We start from the raw sequence: 18,561 nt of genomic DNA, 5'->3' as shown, positions 1-18,561 counted from the left end.
TAGGCTTGATCCTGCGCCTCTTAAAAAAGACTTAGTAGACGAGCAACTGTCTTTAATGGAGGCTTGTACCCGTTTAGTATCAGCGTCGCAGAAGTCCCCCCCAGGCTCTCGCGCGTGCTCAAAAAGGCAGGATTCTCCGCCCAAAACGGCAGGTGCACATGGTTGGCATCTGCCGGACCTCGGCACGTATATAGTCTCGACCTCTTCAACGCTTCCTCTACCCTACACCGAGGGTTATACTGCCTATAACGTACGCGCTGAATGCACAAGAGCGCATAGAACCTCATTTACACAATTTCTTTAAAGTGGGGGGGTCGAGGCACTAAATGTGGCCCAGTAGAAGCCTTACTGGGATCAAAAATCACGCTGAGAGAACTGTAGCGTCTCCTACTGTCAGTGGGGAGTCCCAAAGCTCAGTAGCTCCTCCTGGTACATTATTCACAGGATAAATTACAACTACTACGTTATAGTACTGCGAGCACAACGGGGAGTCAACAGCACGAAGTTCCTTGCCGTATATTCGGCAAGGTCCACGCACGTGGTTTACCACTGCTGCGGCGCCCCAGCTACTCGTTTGGGTAGGGTTCACTTCCAAAAGCGGGCTAAGGGGGGACTTCCCTATGCTGTATCGGAAATATGCACTAGCCTAGTCAAGGAGTATGTTGCGCACACGCTGCTCCTCCCTCCCCCTTGGGAGATACTAGATGGCATGAAAAGAGAAACTGTCACGAGGCAGATTTAAGTCATATACACGTATCTCGGATCATTATCAGCAATCTCTGGTGTGCTAGCCTCCACCTCTGCCTTCTCCTCCTCAGATCTTGCCTCCAGTATCTTTTTGTTTTTCTTGTTCTTCATGGACAGCCGCATGCGGAGGAAGAACGCGGCCAGGAACGACAGGAAAAGACACCTTCCGTCGGAGAGTTAGCATTTATTATAGCAGAAATAGAGTGTTCTCTACTCACCCCGCAGATATCGCATGGCCCTTCCGGTAATTATCCTCTGAGTCGAAATATATCTGGGGAGAAGCGCTGAAACGCAAACAAATAATGATCAATCCGTTCTAAATAATGCGGTACTAAAGGCAAGACGCACATGGAGACGCAGTTGGATATAGACACAATAAACGCAGTGCCTACACCGCGCTTCGAAGTAGGCGCAAAGTTATTCGCAGCCCAGCTCCTACATCCCGAACGAAATCAACACCCCATATTCTCCCAGCCGAGAAGCAATGTGAACTTACATCACCAGCGGGAACAAGCTGTAATTCCCGCCCACCACAAGGAACAGCGCAAAGTACGCCGCGCCGACGCTCTTCTGCACGGACGTCGCGAGGATGACGTACCCGACGAAGGACGTGAGGGTCGACGCCATGATGTGCCAGCCGCGGTCGCGCGTGCGGTCGCTGTGCCACGCCTGTAGGAAGACCATGAACCAGCCGACGACGTACGGCGCGACGGTCATGCCTTGCGCGTTGATCGAGGAGAACCCGAGATCTTTGATGAGCTGATGGACCGTCAGTACCAGCAGAAGGGGTCACGCCATGCGCAGACGTACGGTGGGCAGGAAGTACGAGATGGTGGCAACTCCTACGTTAACTGACCAAGCGGCGCATTAGCAATAGTCACTTAGATCAACGACAGCCGTGACGCTCACAGCTGGCGTAGATGAGCATGAACAGCCAAGCATTGAGATCGGCTAGCACGGCCTTGAGCCCCTGCAAACCCGTCATACCGCCGTGCGACTGCGGCTTGTGGTCTCGGTTGAGACGGGCCTGTGCAATCGCCTTCTCGCGCTGGGTGAGGAAGGACGACGAGAATGGGAACGACGGAAGGAAGAGGAGGATCATGAACCCCATTATGATGGTGGGGATGGCCTCGATCTGTTGCAGATTGAGTATTATTCATAGGGAGCCGAGTAACTCAGGGTCTTAGCGGACGCACAAGGAAGAGGAATTGCCATCTGGGCTGGTGGGTGAGCTTGGGTATTTGTGAGGAGGACCGGAGGCTTACCCAGTAAGAACGGAAGTGTGCAAGCGGACCAGGCCAAAGGCCAGGAGACCCTTAGTGAAGAAAGGATCAACACACATTTCTCGTCACAATTGCGTGGTCTCACTCCAATCGCCCCCGGCAGGGTACCTGTCATACATAAACTGATTCTCAGGGCAAGCTCAGACCTTCCGGGCCAGATTGTGAGCAATGTCCATCGCCCGATCCATAACCTGCGTCATACCGTTTGTACCTGTTAAGTTGATTGGTAGGTCAGATCCTCTCTCACATAAGATTGAAGCGCCACCAACCAGAACGACAAGTAGTAAATCATCCCTGCGTAGTACCCGGCTTCGCCGATGCCCATGAGCACTCTATCCGCGTGGTCAGCGGTCGCGTCAACACTTGTTGATTTTGGGCGAAATTACCTCAGAACCAAGAGAGCGGCGTAGCCTTTCGCGTACACGACGGAGAGGGACGAGAGGCCCCAGAATGTTAGTGACAGGAAGAAGCTGGCGAGATGGGCGTATGAATGTCCAGAACGTAAGGGCAGGACAATCTACAACCCACAAGCGGTTCGCGCCGATATGGCGTTGGAGGACTAGAGAGCGAGGTAAGGCTGATAAGCTCAACCATTCGACAAAGCCTTACCATTGGCCGGCATCTCGAGAAGACCTGGATAGCAATGGTCATTATCTGCGAAACGCGTGATTAAAGGACGGCACTCACAGTAGCCGACATAGAATATACTCAGAGCGACTGTCCACTTGTTGTTATTCGTTATACCCTGGAACCGCATGTCAACCTCAATCGTCTGAGAACGCAGTCAAAAAACCCACATAATTCTCATTGAAAGCGTTGATAACGTGAGCGTTGCCGCTGTAATAGGCGAGTCAGGCTGATGATGGGTGGTATATACGTGATGACTGACATATTTGTCCTATCTGTAAGATATTTCACCGTAAATGCGAGGTGCTAAGGTCTCGACTTTATAATGACATTTGCTTACCAAATTGGTTGACTGTCGAGCGGGCATGAACTTATGGTAAGTCGCGTTCCAGATTGACTGAGAAATGTCGCGTACAGATGTAACTGATCAGCAAAGGCTTGTCAGTGTTATCCTTACGGTATCAGACTTTACACTACGCACCTACAGACTACCAACGGCAGGACCACATGGTCAATCTTCCGTCTCACTGCTCTCTAAGGATGCACAATCGGCTTTCATCCAAACCGTCTGAAAGTCAATCCAAACTTTACCTCTTCCTCAGCAGTGAAGTTGACAGTTTCCGCATCCTTATGAACCGCCTCAGCAAGGGTTGGGTCCAACGGCGAAAAGAAATGTTTCCGTTTCGCCCTCTGGCCCAGCTGGCTCTGATAGAACGTGCCGTCATTGTTGAACTGCTCGGCAGTGCCCTCCTCGAGGTCCAGCTTCTGCTCCTGCACGGGTGTCTGCTTCACTTCGTCGATCATAACGGATCTAAGCAGGTCACTGCAGGGAAAAACTGGCGATAGGACAGCCAGCGGGTCACTTGGATTCAAGAGCGTCCAGCTTTATATCGCCCCCACCCCCACAGGCTACCCCGCACGGATGATCTCCAACATCAAATAGCGAGCAGCTGACTGCCACAGATAGGCCAAACGAAGATCCATCTGGAAACCCGGATGGCTCGGTCCGCAGACGACAAACGGTAAGTAAAAAAGCATATATGGGATATTACCGGGAACATTCTGAAGGTCACCACGGCCGTTCGCAGCTCACTGTGGGCAAGAATCAGGCAGCTCTGCTGGAGAAAGTCTATAAGATACTCCTGGATCCTCCTGGTCAACCAGCTATATGTTGAACGATGTAAAGGTAGTACAAAAGCAGTACTAGTACACCTAGTTTTTTGTGGAAAGAGGACGTCGGTTAAGGGGAAGAAGCGCTATAAATAGGTCAGGTGAGCTGATGCTCGGACCTCAGACGGCATGCACTGTGATATGAACTCGACGCTATCCACTGTGCCTGCATAAGCACCGCGTCACGCGCAGAACAGTAGTGTCGAGGCAGAATGGGACTGCAGTATTCCCCTCTGTGCTGTAAGTTGGATGCATGCAATTATTAATACACTGACGACCTGTGCTTAGGCTGACGCTGTGTCGGTATCTGCAGAACACCAAACTTAAACTTTATGGAGCCGCCACGAGGGTACCATAGGTCCTTATAGGTCCCCCTTGCTGTCTCTCATCGATCCATATACAGGACTGGGCAGGCCTTGTATATATACTCGGCCCACGTTGTCTCTTCGTGAACCTTCGTAACCTTCCCTAGGCCATGACGGATTGAATATAGATGACGGCCTGAAGACTGACTGGTAGTTCCTGACTTCGAAGAGCAAGGGACATAATACTGACTCACGAAGGGTGCGTCTATCAGGGCCAGTCATCCTGTCGGAGCCGTTATGTAACAGGTCGCTGCCTTAGAATCTGGGAATGCCGCATCACCACTATTACAGACCGGACGGAATGATAAGCTACGAGATAACAGACGCCCCGACCCCCTTCGACGACGAAGACGCCGACGTGATCGTGCGCACCTGCGACGGCGTCGACTTCCGCGTGTTCAAGCTCATACTCAAGCTTGCCTCGCCGGTCTTCAAGGACATGTTCAAGATGCCGCAGCCCGCGCCGGACGACGACGATGAGCAGCGCGACGGGCTCCCCATCGTGCGTGTCGAAGAGCAGAGCAGCGTCTTCGGCGCGCTCCTCCGCTTCTGCTACCCGCAGGTGGACGACCCGCCGATCGGCGCACTCGACGAGATCGTCGGCATCCTCCGCGCAGCGCTCAAGTACGACCTCGACGTGATCGCGCGGCGCATGAAGCAGCTGCTCCTGCAGCCAAAGTTCCTCGAGAGCGACCCCGTCCGGATATACGCGATCGCCTGCCATCTGAAGCTCCGCGAGCACGCTGAGTTTGCTGCGCGCTACTCGCTCCGCACGCCGATCCTGGAGCACCCGTCTAAGGCGCTCGAGATGATCTCCGGGCTGGAGTACCACCGCCTCCTCGTGTACCATAAGCAGTGCGGTGAGCTCGCGAGCTCCGTCGTGGCCAATCTCGACCTCCTCCCGCGCTCGTCGTACGTGTGGTACAAGTGTAGGCACAGCACCTGTCCAAGCGTTCCTTCAATGCATTCCGGCAACCTCTCCCTGACCGTGAGCAGCCCAAGGAAGTGGTGGGTTGACTATCTGGTGCGGCTTGATACCGAGCTGCTCCAGCGTCCGTGCGGGGATACAGCGTTGGACTCGTCCATAAGGAAAGGCTTCCTGAGTGTGGCGGCAAAATGCCCCACGTGCAGCCTGGTCGCTGCGCAGGACTTGGCGCATTTCTGCAAAGTGCTCGCGTTTACGATTGACAATGAGATCATAGATGTGAGTCGGCGTGTCTGCTGGTTATTCGGTCTGACGGACATTTCGCAGAACGCCTACATAGAGCTTCCCTTTTGACTTGTATCCTGCCTCTTCCATCTCATTATTCGGATATTCGGACTGTATGGCGTTCGTCTGGGATATCTTGCTTGCTTTGTTTGGACAGCACTCATTATCAAGAACAATTCCATTATAGACTGCGACGACTTGTCATCTTCCGAACTCGAGAAGCACTGGCTGCCGCCTGGCGTATACCTGTCAGTGTGATGAATGTGCTCAGTGATACATGTAGATAACGGGCACTTTTGTGGCCCGATACTTACAGTGGGAACGCGTTGCCTTGACATTTCGGGGTCTTCAGAATCCTGGAGGAGTTCTTGCGTCTTCCGACATTTACGTGTAGCACGTTCGGCAGGATGACGGGTATTTGCTGATTTTCAGGAGCGATACCGCACGTTGTATTACGAAGTATCGACTGTAATGTATGTCTGCTTCACCCCTAGGCGTCTATCCCTCCGAGTCCAGCGTCTCGCTGCCTGCAACGGCCAGCCCGTCCAGCCACAGCGAGCGGTACCGCGGCAGAAAAGAATCATTTCGGGCTGATCAGACGCGTGCAGTGTTCCGTAGCGTGCCTGACCAGTCCTATTCTAAGCCATGCGTTTCAACTCCGCCCCTATAAATCTCACAGCCAAGCAGCGCTCGTCTTCCCTCCCAACGTTCGACTTTCCGCCAACAGCCCACCTTTCGTCGCTTCGGCGTTACACTCGTCGCTCTCTTACCAGACCACTCTTTTCTTTACCACAAAACTATACAAAAATGTTCGCTTCTTCCTTCGCCGCTCTTGCTTTGGCTGCTTTGGCCCCCTCGGCTTTGGCTACGGTTTACGTGCGTGAAATCGAGAGATCTTGAAAGGAAGGTGCTGAGTTCGGAGTGCGTTTAGACTACCTCTCCGGTGGGCGGGACTACCTGGACTGCTGGCCAGCAGGCCACCATCAGCTGGCAAGATGATGGCAGCCAGCCTTCCCTCGCCTCGTTCGGCGCTTCGAAAGTCTCGATCTACGTCGGGAATGCCATTCAGCAGGTACGCTTTCTACCTCGGGCTCTACTTGGAGGGTGCAAGACTGTCTGACACGTTTTGTTCCTCGATAGACCATGCTGCAACCCATTACTGGCAATGTGGACGTCTCCACGACTTCGTCTATTGTCTTTACCCCCGACGGCAGCATTGGACCTGACGGCAGCGACTAGTACGTTCCTTCTTACCTGGGCTCCTGCACATGCCTCATAGCCGTTCAGCTTCGTCCGCTTCGAGTCCCTGAATCTCAAGGACTCCACCAACCCTCAATACCCGGCTCTTGCCTTCTCCGCGAAGTTCACGTACGTCGTAGCCTTCCCATCTCCTAAATCTTCCTCACCCTTAAACTCCCCTATAGCATGAAAGGCATGACCGGCACCTTTAACTCTACCGTGCAGGCGCAGATCGATGGCGCCTCTACCGCGCCCCTCGCCCAGCCCACCGCGGCCAGCGCTGCCACGACCGGCGCGTCTGCCGCGCACACCACCGCCGCGACGAGCTCTAAGGCCTCCTCTGCCTCGGGCTCCGCCACTGCGTCCGCGAAGGCCGCCGCGGCCTCCAACAGCGGGTCGCAGCAGATCGCCGCCACGGGCCTCACGACTGTCGTGGGCGTCGTCGCCGCCGTCTTCGGGCTCGCGATTTGGTAGTCTATCCTGTGCTAGGCTCAATCAATATCATTTTTTCTCCCTTAGATCTCATCCATCTGTATCATTTTCCTGTTTCTGTCTTCCGCTTCTTGGGTCTAGGATATATCTTGGCTTGTATGGTTAGGGTATCATCTCGTGGTCCGCTCTATTTCTCCGACCCAAGTCTCCCGCATGCTACGCACGCAGCTAACTCCACGCCGCTGTTGCATTTGGTTACGATGCCACGACTTTGATGACGGTGCACGCATTGGGTAACTAACTTACATTCGTTAATAGACGGATCGTATAGTGGTTCGAATAACACGGATTCATCTATCTCTGCCTGTTTGACATGACTTGCGACAGATTATTGTGTCGTTAACCTTGCGACATTGGTGCTTTATCGTGCCATTGAATCCGTGGATCTATATTCCCTTCCTTTCTTCCGGTACTTAGACATACAACAGCAATAGTTAGTGATAAGTAACATATCAATCCAAGACATCGAACACCGTCCGGAGGACATGATCCGCCTTCCTTCCAGTGTGCTTGATGAACCCCGCGTAATCCAGCTCATGCAGCGCCCGGATGAAGCGCGCCTGAATCTGCATCCGCCACTGCTCCTCATCGTCGTCCTCCCCGTCCATCTCCATCTGCTCGTCCAACTCCCGCGCCTTACCTTTCCCCTTGTTCTTCTTTGGCGTGGAAGGACCGGCTTCAGCCGCCAGCCGCTTTCGCATCTCCTTTCTTTGAGTCTCCAGCTCGAGCGCGAACGCCTCGTACCAGTCGTACACGTTGAGCATCTTCCCGCCCTCCAGGTACCGTCGGAACAGGATGCTCGTGTCGGGGAGCTCCCAGAGCATCGGCGCGTCTTGGGTTTCCCCGATTTCGAGCTCGAGGGACTCGGGGTCAGCCTGGAATCGCGCGTACTCGTGAGGGTGGAGAAGGGCTGAGATGATTGATGCCCGCGGGGAGGGGTTGAGTAACTGCCAAAGGAGTCCTGTTAGCTATGGCAATGGGTGAACGAAAGGAGGGATTACCTCTGATGGGAATGGTGTAGAGCCGGTGTACCATATATCCCAGAGACTACATTCTTCCAGACTCTTTAGCTTCTCGCTACATAATCCCATGAGATATGAGATAGGCAGCGAATAAATCGACTCACTCAAGGAAACCTGTTAGCCAGTCGCCAATCGCCTCCGTGAGCTCAGGAAACAGTTCTTCCTCAACCCGCTGCAGCTGCGAGTTCCACGAGACGACCTTAACTCTGGCTTTCGCCTCCGCGGCTCGGAGGTGGGGAGGTAACTCCTGAAAGAACTGATGTATCGCCGCGAGCAATCTCTGCGCATCCGCCCAAGACAATTCCCTGTTGCATGCCGTCAATAAAGATAGAGATGGCGCAGGCAACAGAAAGAGGACACACTTCACCGCAGCCCCCGCATTTTTATTCTCCCTAGCAAGCCGCCCTCGAAGAGCCCTGCCCATGAACTCAATATCCTCCCCCTCCGCGTCCGCCTTCCCCTTCTTGCCGTCCACGCGGTAGCCCATCTCCGCCAAGACGCCCTTGACGAGGTTCAGGAGCCGATACCCGATCTTAACCCCTCTCGAGCGTGCCCTGAAGCGCGCGCGCGCTGCGTCGACAGACTCGAGCAGGGTGGCGATACTCCGGTCCGGCCAGTCGCTTTCGTGGTCGGACACGTCGACATCGAGGGACCCGCTGGATAACGGGGGAAGCGCGACGCGCGAGAGGAGGGAGTCAAGGAAGGGGAAAGATGGGGGTTCGGATAGTTTTGCGTCTGCTTCCGCGAGGGATTCGGTGCTCAGGAAGGAGTCGCGAGCGAGTATCGTCAGCGGCTCATCAAAGTGTTTCATGAAGGTTAGCTATGACGGGATCAGGAGACCGCCGTCTGTACCAAATGGGGGAAAGACGTACTTGCAAGATGGTCAGAATTGCGTCGTTGGACGAATTATACCGCTTGAAGTAGTCCAAGATGTATTCTAGGACGGGAGGTCCGATCATGATATCGGGCTCAAAGTCAAGAGCAAAGAATGTCTGTGTGGCAAGACCTGCCTTGTTAATCTTGGTACCAGGCAAGGACCACATTGAACGGACCTGCTCTAGAACCGCTTTCACAAGCGACCACCCTTGCGGCGCGACCATGGTCTTCACCCGCAGTAGCGTGAGGGCATCTCGAGAATACGTCGCATGTAGATAGGATGGTGTCGGCGGGGAGGACATGGAAAATATGAAGACAAATGGCAACTTCGAGACTACCAGGCTGGATACAGATGTCGTATCAGTAATAGTAATGTCATTTATAGCGGAGGGTCGAAGGATACCTGCAGATATAGAAGAAATCCTCCAGTACTGATGACTCGAACTGCTCAAACTGGTGAAATATGACAATGAGTTGCGAACATTCATCTTCTGTGAAACTTGGGGTTAAGATAGGTGGAAATGGTATCCCTTGCCGCTGTTGAAGAATAAAGATGCGTACCCTCAAGATGCTCGTACCAGGAAACAAGCGTGTGGATGTCGTACGATGCTAGTGATGCCGATGGCCATTTCCTCGAGCTCCCTGGACGCGTGAGTTGGCAAGGAAAGAAAGAGACAGATGGGGGCTGACACACCTTCTGCAACGTCTCTCTGAGTAAATGTCGAAACCAATGATTTCATCGCTGCTGTGATATTCGTACAGTCGGACGGGTAGAGATGGCATCCTGATACATTTGGAGGTTCGAGCACCTTAGTTGTCACATCATCCAGATATGTCAGAGGGCCTGAGGGAGGTGGACTTTGGTAGATGAACATAGTTTTGGAAAGGTAGTGCTCACCATGGACGCAGAATGTGGGGATTTCGGGATGTGGTAGGTTGGAGAGAGTTCGGGATGGTAAATGCGCGGAATGAACTTGCTCGGTGATTTCTTGTAGTCGGGGTGAATGCAGCTCCTCTATAATAGACTAAGTACAATCCGCACATGTCAATTGGATACAGGCACGTCCGAGATACCTGTTGCAAACTCACCTGGACCCGAGCCAAGCAATCCTTCCACGCCGCGCGGTATACATCCATCCTCAGCTTGAACCCATCTGGCAGGTCTCGAGACTGATGCGGATAGTGCTTTATTTCGGGCGATGGGTGTTCCTCGTTCTCATCGTCTGCCAAACGATGAGTTAGCCTGGGCTACGTGAAGTGGACCACCTGCTTACCCGACCCAGCGTATGGTATGCAGATCACCGTCTGAAATTCGCGTAAACTGAGGCCGTCTATCCCTGTCACGTAAAAGCTTACTTGATTGAGATTGTCGAGGTCGGATACACTGGCCATTCTACAGCGCAGTCGCGGTAGTGGAAATTGAAAAGTGTGGCCGTTAAAGGACGCGTCTCGGAAACGTGACCGTGTGGCGAGGCTGTGGCTCTCGTCCGCTCGCTCATGACCACCGCAATACCACGAGTCCACAGGGCATTGCTATTCCAAGGCAGTCGCTCTCGCTATTTCCGACGAAATTCCATTATAAAGTGGGTTGCTCGTGAATATAATATTCCGGCGACCGGGACCCATGAGCTATCGCGCGGCATCGCGTCTTCTGTGTCTGACTCTTAGTCACCACATTCCTTGCCGGACCGCGTTCACTGGCCGACTTGCGGTGACAGCTTCCAGAACAATGTCTACGACGCCGGACAAACCGCAGACAATGGCGACCGCTGGGTCGTCGCAACCTGCCACCGAGGAGTGGAACTTCGAAGTTACGCCGGTGCCCAAGAATCCCTTGGGAGAGGGGAAGTACATAAAGACTGCTGGTTGCTTGATCATCGGGTCAGTCGTTGGCTTCCGGGCGTTTCAATGACCTCTCATCGACGCGGCATGTCTAATGCTGGTCAACTCCTACTTGGTAGAGACGAGATCTTGAACGGGAAGACCCTGGATAGGAATTCCAACTACTTTGCCCGGTTTTGCTTCGAAAATGGTATCGAGTTGTGAGTCCAGCATCTGCGAACTTCTCACTGCAGGTTGTCGGGCGCCCTGCGCACGACTGCTACCGACCGTAAGCTGGTTTGGAATCTGCTAGCTCAGGTCTCTCCTACCATCCCGGGTGGAGTGACTTGACCTCGCGCTGGTAATTGAAGTGCAGCAGTTGCCGCGTCCCCGGCACATCTGCCGTATCTACTCCTCACAGCTTGTTCGCAGTTAACACTGTCTTGAGACAGAAAACGGATTGAAGTCGTTCCGGATGAGGAAGACGACATGTGAGTTCAACTCCGTTGAAGTTGGTAGCTGTCTTCACACCGGAGGCGGGTCAGTGTCGAGGCGAGCCGTCGCATGGTGCAGAAGTACGACTTCGTCATTACTTCCGGTGGTATTGGGCCGACACACGACGGTACGCCAATATTAACTTAGAGACATGCGATATCTTAATATCGATTACCGCTCGTAGACATTACTTACGCCTCCCTTGCGAAGTCATTCAACCAAGGGCTCGTCCACCACCAGGAGACTTTACGTCGCATGATGGAGATGAGCAAGAACCGGCCTTGGATCTCCCAACAGACCGAGGAGCAGAGAACGGCAAGGGAAAGAATGGCGCTCTTCCCCGACAAAGCGGAAGTTCTCTTTGTCGCGAAAGATTTATGGGTGGTAAGTATCTGCTGTCCATTTATACGGAGGCGAGTTTCCACGCTATAACCGGACATTACAGCCCGTCGTCCGCCTTGAGGGCAAACTCTGCATCTTCCCGGGTATCCCAGGTTTATTCCAGCGATTACTGGACCACCTGGTCCCCTTCCTACCCCTCCCGCCCCCCAACGAGCGCCCCTTCCGCCTTCAAGTCTTCACTAAGTACGTCACAGCCCTCAGCCCTGTCCCACACGCGCTGACACTTATTCTTCACCAACAGCCTCCCCGAATCCTCCATTGCTCCATACCTCACCGATCTCCAAAAGCGCGTCAAGAACGAGGGCGTGCGGGTGGGGTCGTACCCGCTCCTGCAAAGAGGGGTGTACGTCTCGCTGATCGGTCTGGACGAGGAGCGCGTGAAGGAGCTCGGCGACGAGGTTGTCGAGAGGCTACAGGGAAAGGTCATGACCGAGGTGGAGGTCCGGCAGGCCAAGGACAGTAAGTGACGACTGGGGAAGTACTCACTTCTACAGCATCAGTCGTGCTGTTGGACCGTAGCAGTTTCTTTGTCTCTTGCAGCTCTCCCGATGTAATTCTATGTATTCTAGAACACTGAACGGCTCCCTTTGCGCTAGCCGTCGGCACCGTGGGAAGATAGGTTGAAACGGACCCCCTTCAGTTTCAATTGAATAGAATTGAATCCGGTTAAAAGTTCCTCTTAAACTACCTCCCTGTTGTGGTCGATCGTCAGGTCTCAGCTGGTGATTAGATATTGCTGTCCGAGCAAACGCCGGACGCGATAGGGGGTTGTTGACCATGACCACCCGGGGCTCCGACATCATGCACTACCCCGAGAAATCATATCTTTAAAAGCGACCGCCGGTATCGAGCTAACCGTTTCCCCTCACTTCTACGCAAAATACACGGTTGCGAACTGTTGGGTTAACCATGGGTATGTTATTCCTACTCCATGATACTCTGTTACAATCCTCGTCCCATGCACTGTCCGTCCGGACGTATTAGACCAGCACAAGCTGACCTATCCCTATTCAGGTGAAGTAGCTGCTGGAGCGTTCCCAGCAGTGCCAGTAGAATTAGTAGATGACATCTTCGACTGGGCAATGGAGCTCGACGCTCGCAACGACGCGGCGATTAGTCTGGCTACCGTGTGCAAGCACACGTACCAGCAAGCGATTAAACATATATACGGAAAAGTAACCGTAAGTTGCCGAATAACCTCTCTGGACCCTGATTCTTATCCAAAGCACGCAGGTGAAGAACTTCGATACCCTTTGTATGCTTAACCGCACCTTGAAGGGCAACCCGCCATTGGCTGCCCTCATGAAGAGTCTCATCATCGACTTGATAGACGACGGTAGCTACAATGGAGCTTGGGTCCGCCGACAACTCATAGACCTGTTCTCCAACATCACCGACAAATTGGAGAACCTGCACATCCTGTGCAACTCGGACCGTTTCTTCGAATACCCATATGGCCGGCTGGATCTCCGTTCGCTCTTATGCCGGAACCACAGCATGCCGCATGCGGCTCTGTCGCAAAAGCATCTCAGCCACCTCATCCACGACGATCCTGACTACCTGGTCAGGTTCGAGCCGGCGCACTACCCCGATCTCACTCACATTGCCACAACCGTTATATTACCATGGCCGGACGTCTGGACGGCCTATACCCGACCAGCGTTCATGGATCTTGTCGAACAGCAAGGCTCACGCCTAAAATGCCTCGTGGTGGTGTTGGCTAGTGAAATCATATCGCTTGCGGAGCGGGATCTGCGGTCCATCGTTCGAGATACGCCCATTGAATTGATTACCGTGCAAGTCCCGAATTGCCTTGGGCCCATCAAGACGTGGACGGCGAGAGACTTCTTCAATCTCAAAGCAAGTCTCTCGCAGGGGCATTTCGATGGGTCCCTCTGGGATAGACAGAGGTGTACTTCCGAGTGGATATTTAAGGATGTCGTTCCCGATGGCCGCCCAATCGAGGAAGATAGAGGTTCATAGCACCACGGTCGTGCGGGGACTCACTTATTGAAGAGCTGCTATCTTCTCGGGCGCTAATTGATCTCCTACGCTTGACTTGATTCATAGAGTAATCCACTACATCGTAACCTGCAGATGGATAAATTTACATTCATTCCTTTCACCCTCATTATCTCGCGTAAGACCCAGATTATCCTACAATCTAATGCTACGCAGCTGAATCAGTACAGCTTGCAATTCATCACATAGGATGTACAGACTGAGGGGCTGGCTCGTCACAGAAAGTCTTCCAAGAGACGCAAGAAATCTGCTCTCTGTACTTCCTCCGGATCTTGCTCTATGACGACCTTCCCATGCCATTCTGGAGCTAGGCAAACCGATGGCTCGTGCGCATCGGTGCGCATAACTTTGACTATGCCTGCTTTCTCCGCGAGGTGCACGTACTTCCTGAATTTAGGAACGCCGGCAGACTGCAGGGCAGCTTTACTAGCTATGGGGTCCTTCGCGAAACCGCGCCCGAGTATGGACCACCCCTGCGCTGAATCGCCATTCATTCTGGCTCTCTCCAACAATTCGACGAGTCTGTGAAACTGGGCAGGGACTTCCCTCGCTTCCTTGGTTGAAGTATGGTGCGTGGACCCTTCTGGTTGATCGTCGGCAGGGCCACCGGGCTCGATGGAATCTTCCTGTTTCGCATCCGGTAAAGAGGTCCCGCTTAGCAGTTCGCCCTCTGCTCTCTCGGCTACGCTGCCTCGGCATACTTCGTCGCTGTGAGCAGTCTCCACCGGGAGGGAGACCTCGTTATCGTCTACTGGAATGGCCGGACCTTGGGCGATAGAAATTAGAGTCATTGACTCCAACGACAATTCAGCTGCGACGCTGGAACCGCCGTCACCTTCTTGCTCAGCACGGGCACCGGACGCAACAGTGTCAGCTCGTAGCATTGAAGACATGCTAGTCGACGCGGTATGCATCGGAGGTTGCAGGTGTCTCGGGACTGCTGTCGTTAGGCCGACCTCAGGCGATGCCGGAATGTGAGGATTACAGGAGCCACCCAAGACTCGAGCTCGTTTCGAGGGACGATTACCATCCTCGTCTAACTCTCTCTTTGCCGTCGGAAGAATTGCGATGTCCAGGCCATGTCCCACCGACACCGACGTAACACTTTTATCCAGTACGTCGCGCTCCCATCCTAGCCTGATGGATGCGCGATACTTGATGGAAGTGCTATTGTCCGTCGCGGACGGTGCAATAACCACCACGTGATACTTCCTTAAACGCAAAATCGACACTGGATATGCAAAGTCTGCATCGCCCGACAGCAGAACCAGCGTCGAAGGTGCTGGATTGTCCATGGCAAAGACCATCATATCCACTGTCCAGAATGAATCCGTCACATCATGTTGAGCACAGCTGTATTGGGCACGCTCACCTGCAATCATCTTATCCGTCACATCCTTCCGGTTGGTACGAGGACAGTCGACAACTGATACACCGCATGCATGCAATTCGGAACGCAAAGGAGCTCGACTGCTTGCTAGCTTGGCCAAGTCGACGTAGGTCTTGAACAAGGTGACCTCTCCGAAAGTATGCGCGATGCGTTGGATCTTCTCCACCAGCTCAACGCCATCGACCAAGAATGGCGGTCGACATGCCTCTGGTTTCGATTCATATCATCGCAATTAAGGTGGAAATCGGTTGAAAGCCTACCGAAGCCCCAAAATATTGCCACTCGCCCGGTATCGTCCATGGTCACGACTCGCCTGCAGCGCGGTTCAGCAGAACGAGCTAGCGAACGAGGCAAAGGCCACATGTTCTTAATACCCATGCGCTTTATACGACGGTACGTAAAAGCCGAGGATCCCTTCTAGCGCCGGAGAATGGGTCATGACTTACCATACAAGCCAGACCCCAGTAACATGCGTGCTCTCTCAAAATAGATTCGGACGTGGAGGTATTCTTCATCACGAAGCGACTTACTAGGCGTATCTCGACGGCGCTGAAGGGACGCAAGATGAAGAAATGCAATAGAGAAGAGACCAAAAAGTCTGCCACGACATATGTGAGGCCCTAAGGTACTTTCCCGTGCCACGCCTTCTGTAAGGCCAGATACTTCGCACTGCCGATAACCGAAACCACTCCAGACTGAACCGCCATCTGGATATAGGAGTCAAAGGTCCGAGCGCCTGCTGCGTCCTTGACGGCCTGGTCAGTCCAGACGCTCGATTCCGCTTGCGTGTATGAGACGAATCCGTTTCCCCGCCGCCGAGCTGCTTCAAGATGCCTTGCTAACGGCTTGAATTGCTCCTGCATCACAGGCTCTGTGTTGTTGACGGGTTGGGCGGTACGTGCAGGAGCAGGAGAAGATGGCTTCGCGGGAGTGGGGTTCGAGACCTTTGGGCTGGCACTGGCTGCCAGAGAAGCTACGACAGCCTTTGGTGATATGGCCTCAGGTGATGGCCGCGTTACTATGGTGGGGAGGGTCGACAGGGAGCTAGGCTGCGTCTGCTGCCCTGACACGATAGAAAATTGTTGCGCGGCCTTGACCGTCGGCGTCGGTGTCGAACTAGCTGGTGAAGTTGTTCCAGCAGCATTCGATGTCGGTGGAGTCGGAAAGGATGGCTGAGGAGGGATGGACGGCTTCGGCAACACTGCAGGGAAGGATGACTGCAGCGCCACCGAAGGCTTTGACGGATCAGAAAGCGTCGAAGGAAGCGGATAGTCCGGTGGTACGGGTGTGCCCTGGGAGCTGCAAATGGAGGAGTCCGGGGAGCCGTGATCTACAGAGGCGATGTCCTCCAGAGGAATGGGAGATACATCTTCCTGGGGATGATCGACAGGGGAAGGTAAGGATCGTTGCGATTGTGGTTGCGAGATGATACTGGCAACCGAACGCGGTGATGAGAGTTCCGAATGCATAAAAGCGGGGCTGGGAGGGTCGGGTCTAGCTGATTCACCGTCAGAATTAACGGTAGGACTGGAGTGGCCTTCTGCAGACACAGATGAAGGACCAGGATTCGGTGTTCCATCCGAAGTCTTCACTTCACAAACGACCCAGGGAAACAAAGACAGCCGGAGGATCCATGAACCATCCCATTCGTTCTCAGGCGGCTTGATTCGCACCTTGGACCCCAGAGACAAGGTTGCATCCCCATTACGGCCTGGCAGAGCCGAGGAGGTACGGTGCAATGGGTTGTTTGATAGTTTTTGACTCTTGGCCAATATGTCGCTTTCCCAATCCATGAACATATCAACAGTTTGCTCGACGGGCATGCCACACCCTTTCGGCGCTATGACCACGACTTGGTGTCCTCGAAGCCGTAGAATAGAGAGAGCGTAAGATATGTACGGGTCGCCTGATACGACAACAATGGTGATTGGTCCCAAGTTATCAAAGACATAGGCAAACATGTCGGCTACAGGAATAAAGCATTTGTTATCGGTCTTCTGACAATCCCGAGGACTTACCTATGATCATGTTGTTTCCGCGGTTGCCCCTTGCGAGACCGGGGCAATCGACAAGGGAAACGCCAGTGAATTGCAGGTTATCGCGAGAGTTCATTGCTTCGGCGTGCAATGATTCGGATAAGTCGGCATAGGCTTTGAACGATGTGACGGAGCCGAATCGACGAGCTATTGCTGCGATGTTGCGAACCACCCGTACGCCGTCAGCGCCGGCAGAAGAAACATTAGCTTGACAAGGCCATGGCGAATAATTACCACATATTCATGTATGCGGTAGGTATTCAACGAACTCACTGTAATCCCAGAATACGGCGACGTGAGCACCTAAGCCCATCACTGAAAGTACTCCGAAGGTAGCGCCTCATTCCGACTTGTTGAGGTTATATGATGTTACGAGGAGCGCAAGCTGGTATAGAGGAGGGTTGGCTACTGCGGCTTGCCGTGTCTTGCTCGAGGCAACGAGGCACACGACACGAGAACAGTCGACTTACTGTCACTGAGCGGACCTACGAGAGTGTATGCCCACAACCTCAGCACGTTTCGTCCATACATGTAAACATGGCGGCTCTGCCCATCCGTCTGCTCATCTTATTCCTCGAGTACAGTTGAAATAGGCACAGACGTTTGGGCCCGCCGCAGAGAACGCGAAGACGCGAAAGTCGTAGTAGCAGGCTGCACCAGAGGTGCTGGTTCACGCCCGCACGGTACCCAATCGCAACATAAGTCAGCGAGGGTCAACACAATCAAAGGGGAGCCCAGTGGCTGGAAATGATTATGATTTGAATTTCTTCTTTAAATCGTAATATAATTCTTATAAGTATCTAAAAATCAAGAACTGATAATAAATTAACCTATATATCCTCGGCTCGTGACTCTCGTATAATTCTCTTGTAACTCAGAACTCTCTACCTTCATTCACGAGAACGCGCCATATACCTCCGCTCGCGTTATTACCGCCTCAATTCGGACCGGACGGAGTAGTGCGCTGTAATCCGACAGTCTATCCATGTCGGGGCGACGGTTCAATACAAGGTCGTCGCCCCTCCCCGAAGAAACGACTGTAACGGGTAACAGTACCCTACAGGCTTATGATACTGATGATTGCTCTATTCCTCTGGTCAATTGCGAACGCGCACTTTGTTGTGCCACTCCGGACGTAGACGGATCCAGGGACAGTCCCCGGGATCACCACCCAATTTCACGACGCCAGCCTTCTCCGCAAGCTCAGCGAACTCCCTAAAGCTCGACGCTCCGGCTTTCTCGTACACTTCTTTGCGGTTCTGGATGCCTGCCGCAACGATTGACCAGACCTGCTTTGGCTGTCCCTCCTGCCGAGCTTTCTCTAGGACTTCGACGAGTTGCTTGAACTGGGGCGGCACTTTCCC

General features: G+C 53.4%; 7 protein-coding genes across 7 annotated transcripts; 3 read left to right on the top strand and 4 right to left on the bottom strand.

Moving 5' to 3' along the window:
- Positions 1-705: 705 nt before the first annotated feature.
- GLOTRDRAFT_123001 (MFS general substrate transporter) lies at positions 706-3,461 on the bottom strand (the record flags this gene model as incomplete). Its single annotated transcript, XM_007871517.1, has 21 exons — positions 706-910; positions 966-1,031; positions 1,096-1,182; positions 1,244-1,506; positions 1,558-1,598; positions 1,657-1,882; positions 1,944-1,962; positions 2,013-2,062; positions 2,116-2,176; positions 2,233-2,241; positions 2,300-2,362; positions 2,417-2,500; positions 2,559-2,589; positions 2,640-2,663; positions 2,718-2,775; positions 2,828-2,867; positions 2,920-2,932; positions 2,998-3,009; positions 3,073-3,080; positions 3,139-3,191; positions 3,249-3,461. 21 exons carry the CDS (start codon positions 3,459-3,461, stop codon positions 739-741), a joined length of 1,593 nt encoding a protein of 530 aa, XP_007869708.1. The 3' UTR covers positions 706-738.
- Positions 3,462-4,493: 1,032 nt separating this feature from the next.
- Positions 4,494-5,471, top strand: GLOTRDRAFT_48310 (uncharacterized protein; the record flags this gene model as incomplete). The annotated part of the gene is made up of 2 exons (XM_007871402.1): positions 4,494-4,574; positions 4,650-5,471. 2 exons carry the CDS (start codon positions 4,494-4,496, stop codon positions 5,469-5,471), a joined length of 903 nt encoding a protein of 300 aa, XP_007869593.1.
- A 738-nt stretch (positions 5,472-6,209) lies between these two features.
- On the top strand, positions 6,210-7,115 carry GLOTRDRAFT_48439 (uncharacterized protein; the record flags this gene model as incomplete). The annotated part of the gene is made up of 5 exons (XM_007871415.1): positions 6,210-6,278; positions 6,334-6,474; positions 6,543-6,640; positions 6,690-6,770; positions 6,827-7,115. 5 exons carry the CDS (start codon positions 6,210-6,212, stop codon positions 7,113-7,115), a joined length of 678 nt encoding a protein of 225 aa, XP_007869606.1.
- Positions 7,116-7,585: 470 nt separating this feature from the next.
- On the bottom strand, positions 7,586-10,207 carry GLOTRDRAFT_80817 (uncharacterized protein; the record flags this gene model as incomplete). The annotated part of the gene is made up of 10 exons (XM_007871516.1): positions 10,121-10,207; positions 9,722-10,056; positions 9,593-9,669; positions 9,435-9,522; positions 9,208-9,373; positions 9,028-9,147; positions 8,518-8,975; positions 8,260-8,460; positions 8,135-8,210; positions 7,586-8,080 (listed from the first exon to the last, which is right to left on the bottom strand). Exons 1-10 carry the CDS (start codon positions 10,166-10,168, stop codon positions 7,586-7,588), a joined length of 2,064 nt encoding a protein of 687 aa, XP_007869707.1. The 5' UTR covers positions 10,169-10,207.
- A 441-nt stretch (positions 10,208-10,648) lies between these two features.
- Positions 10,649-12,380, top strand: GLOTRDRAFT_112316 (Molybdopterin binding protein). The gene is made up of 7 exons (XM_007871515.1): positions 10,649-10,912; positions 10,993-11,073; positions 11,305-11,343; positions 11,398-11,474; positions 11,532-11,731; positions 11,793-11,932; positions 11,991-12,380. The coding sequence occupies exons 1-7, from the start codon at positions 10,656-10,658 to the stop codon at positions 12,214-12,216; spliced, it is 1,020 nt and encodes a 339-aa protein (XP_007869706.1). The 5' UTR covers positions 10,649-10,655; the 3' UTR covers positions 12,217-12,380.
- Positions 12,381-13,986: 1,606 nt separating this feature from the next.
- On the bottom strand, positions 13,987-15,461 carry GLOTRDRAFT_132622 (uncharacterized protein; the record flags this gene model as incomplete). The annotated part of the gene is made up of 3 exons (XM_007871514.1): positions 13,987-15,086; positions 15,144-15,368; positions 15,422-15,461. 3 exons carry the CDS (start codon positions 15,459-15,461, stop codon positions 13,987-13,989), a joined length of 1,365 nt encoding a protein of 454 aa, XP_007869705.1.
- Positions 15,462-15,694: 233 nt separating this feature from the next.
- GLOTRDRAFT_140791 (uncharacterized protein) lies at positions 15,695-17,122 on the bottom strand (the record flags this gene model as incomplete). Its single annotated transcript, XM_007871513.1, has 1 exon — positions 15,695-17,122. The coding sequence occupies one exon, from the start codon at positions 17,120-17,122 to the stop codon at positions 15,782-15,784; it is 1,341 nt and encodes a 446-aa protein (XP_007869704.1). The 3' UTR covers positions 15,695-15,781.
- Between the last annotated feature and the right edge of the window lie 1,439 nt (positions 17,123-18,561).

Source organism: Gloeophyllum trabeum, assembly GCF_000344685.1.
Source record: "Gloeophyllum trabeum ATCC 11539 unplaced genomic scaffold GLOTRscaffold_00014, whole genome shotgun sequence".
NCBI lineage: Eukaryota > Fungi > Basidiomycota > Agaricomycetes > Gloeophyllales > Gloeophyllaceae > Gloeophyllum > Gloeophyllum trabeum.
The sequence above is the reverse complement of the archived record's forward strand: the minus strand, read 5'-3'. Positions and strand labels throughout refer to the sequence as shown.

Excerpts from the sequence above, each read along its gene's own strand:
- GLOTRDRAFT_112316 (XM_007871515.1), top strand. The coding sequence starts at position 10,656 with ATGAGCTATCGCGCGGCATCGCGTCTTCTGTGTCTGACTCTTAGTCAC. Across the intron at positions 10,913-10,992 it reads GCTGGTTGCTTGATCATCGG|AGACGAGATCTTGAACGGGA; the intron begins GTCAGTCGTTGG and ends CCTACTTGGTAG. Across the intron at positions 11,475-11,531 it reads TATTGGGCCGACACACGACG|ACATTACTTACGCCTCCCTT; the intron begins GTACGCCAATAT and ends TACCGCTCGTAG.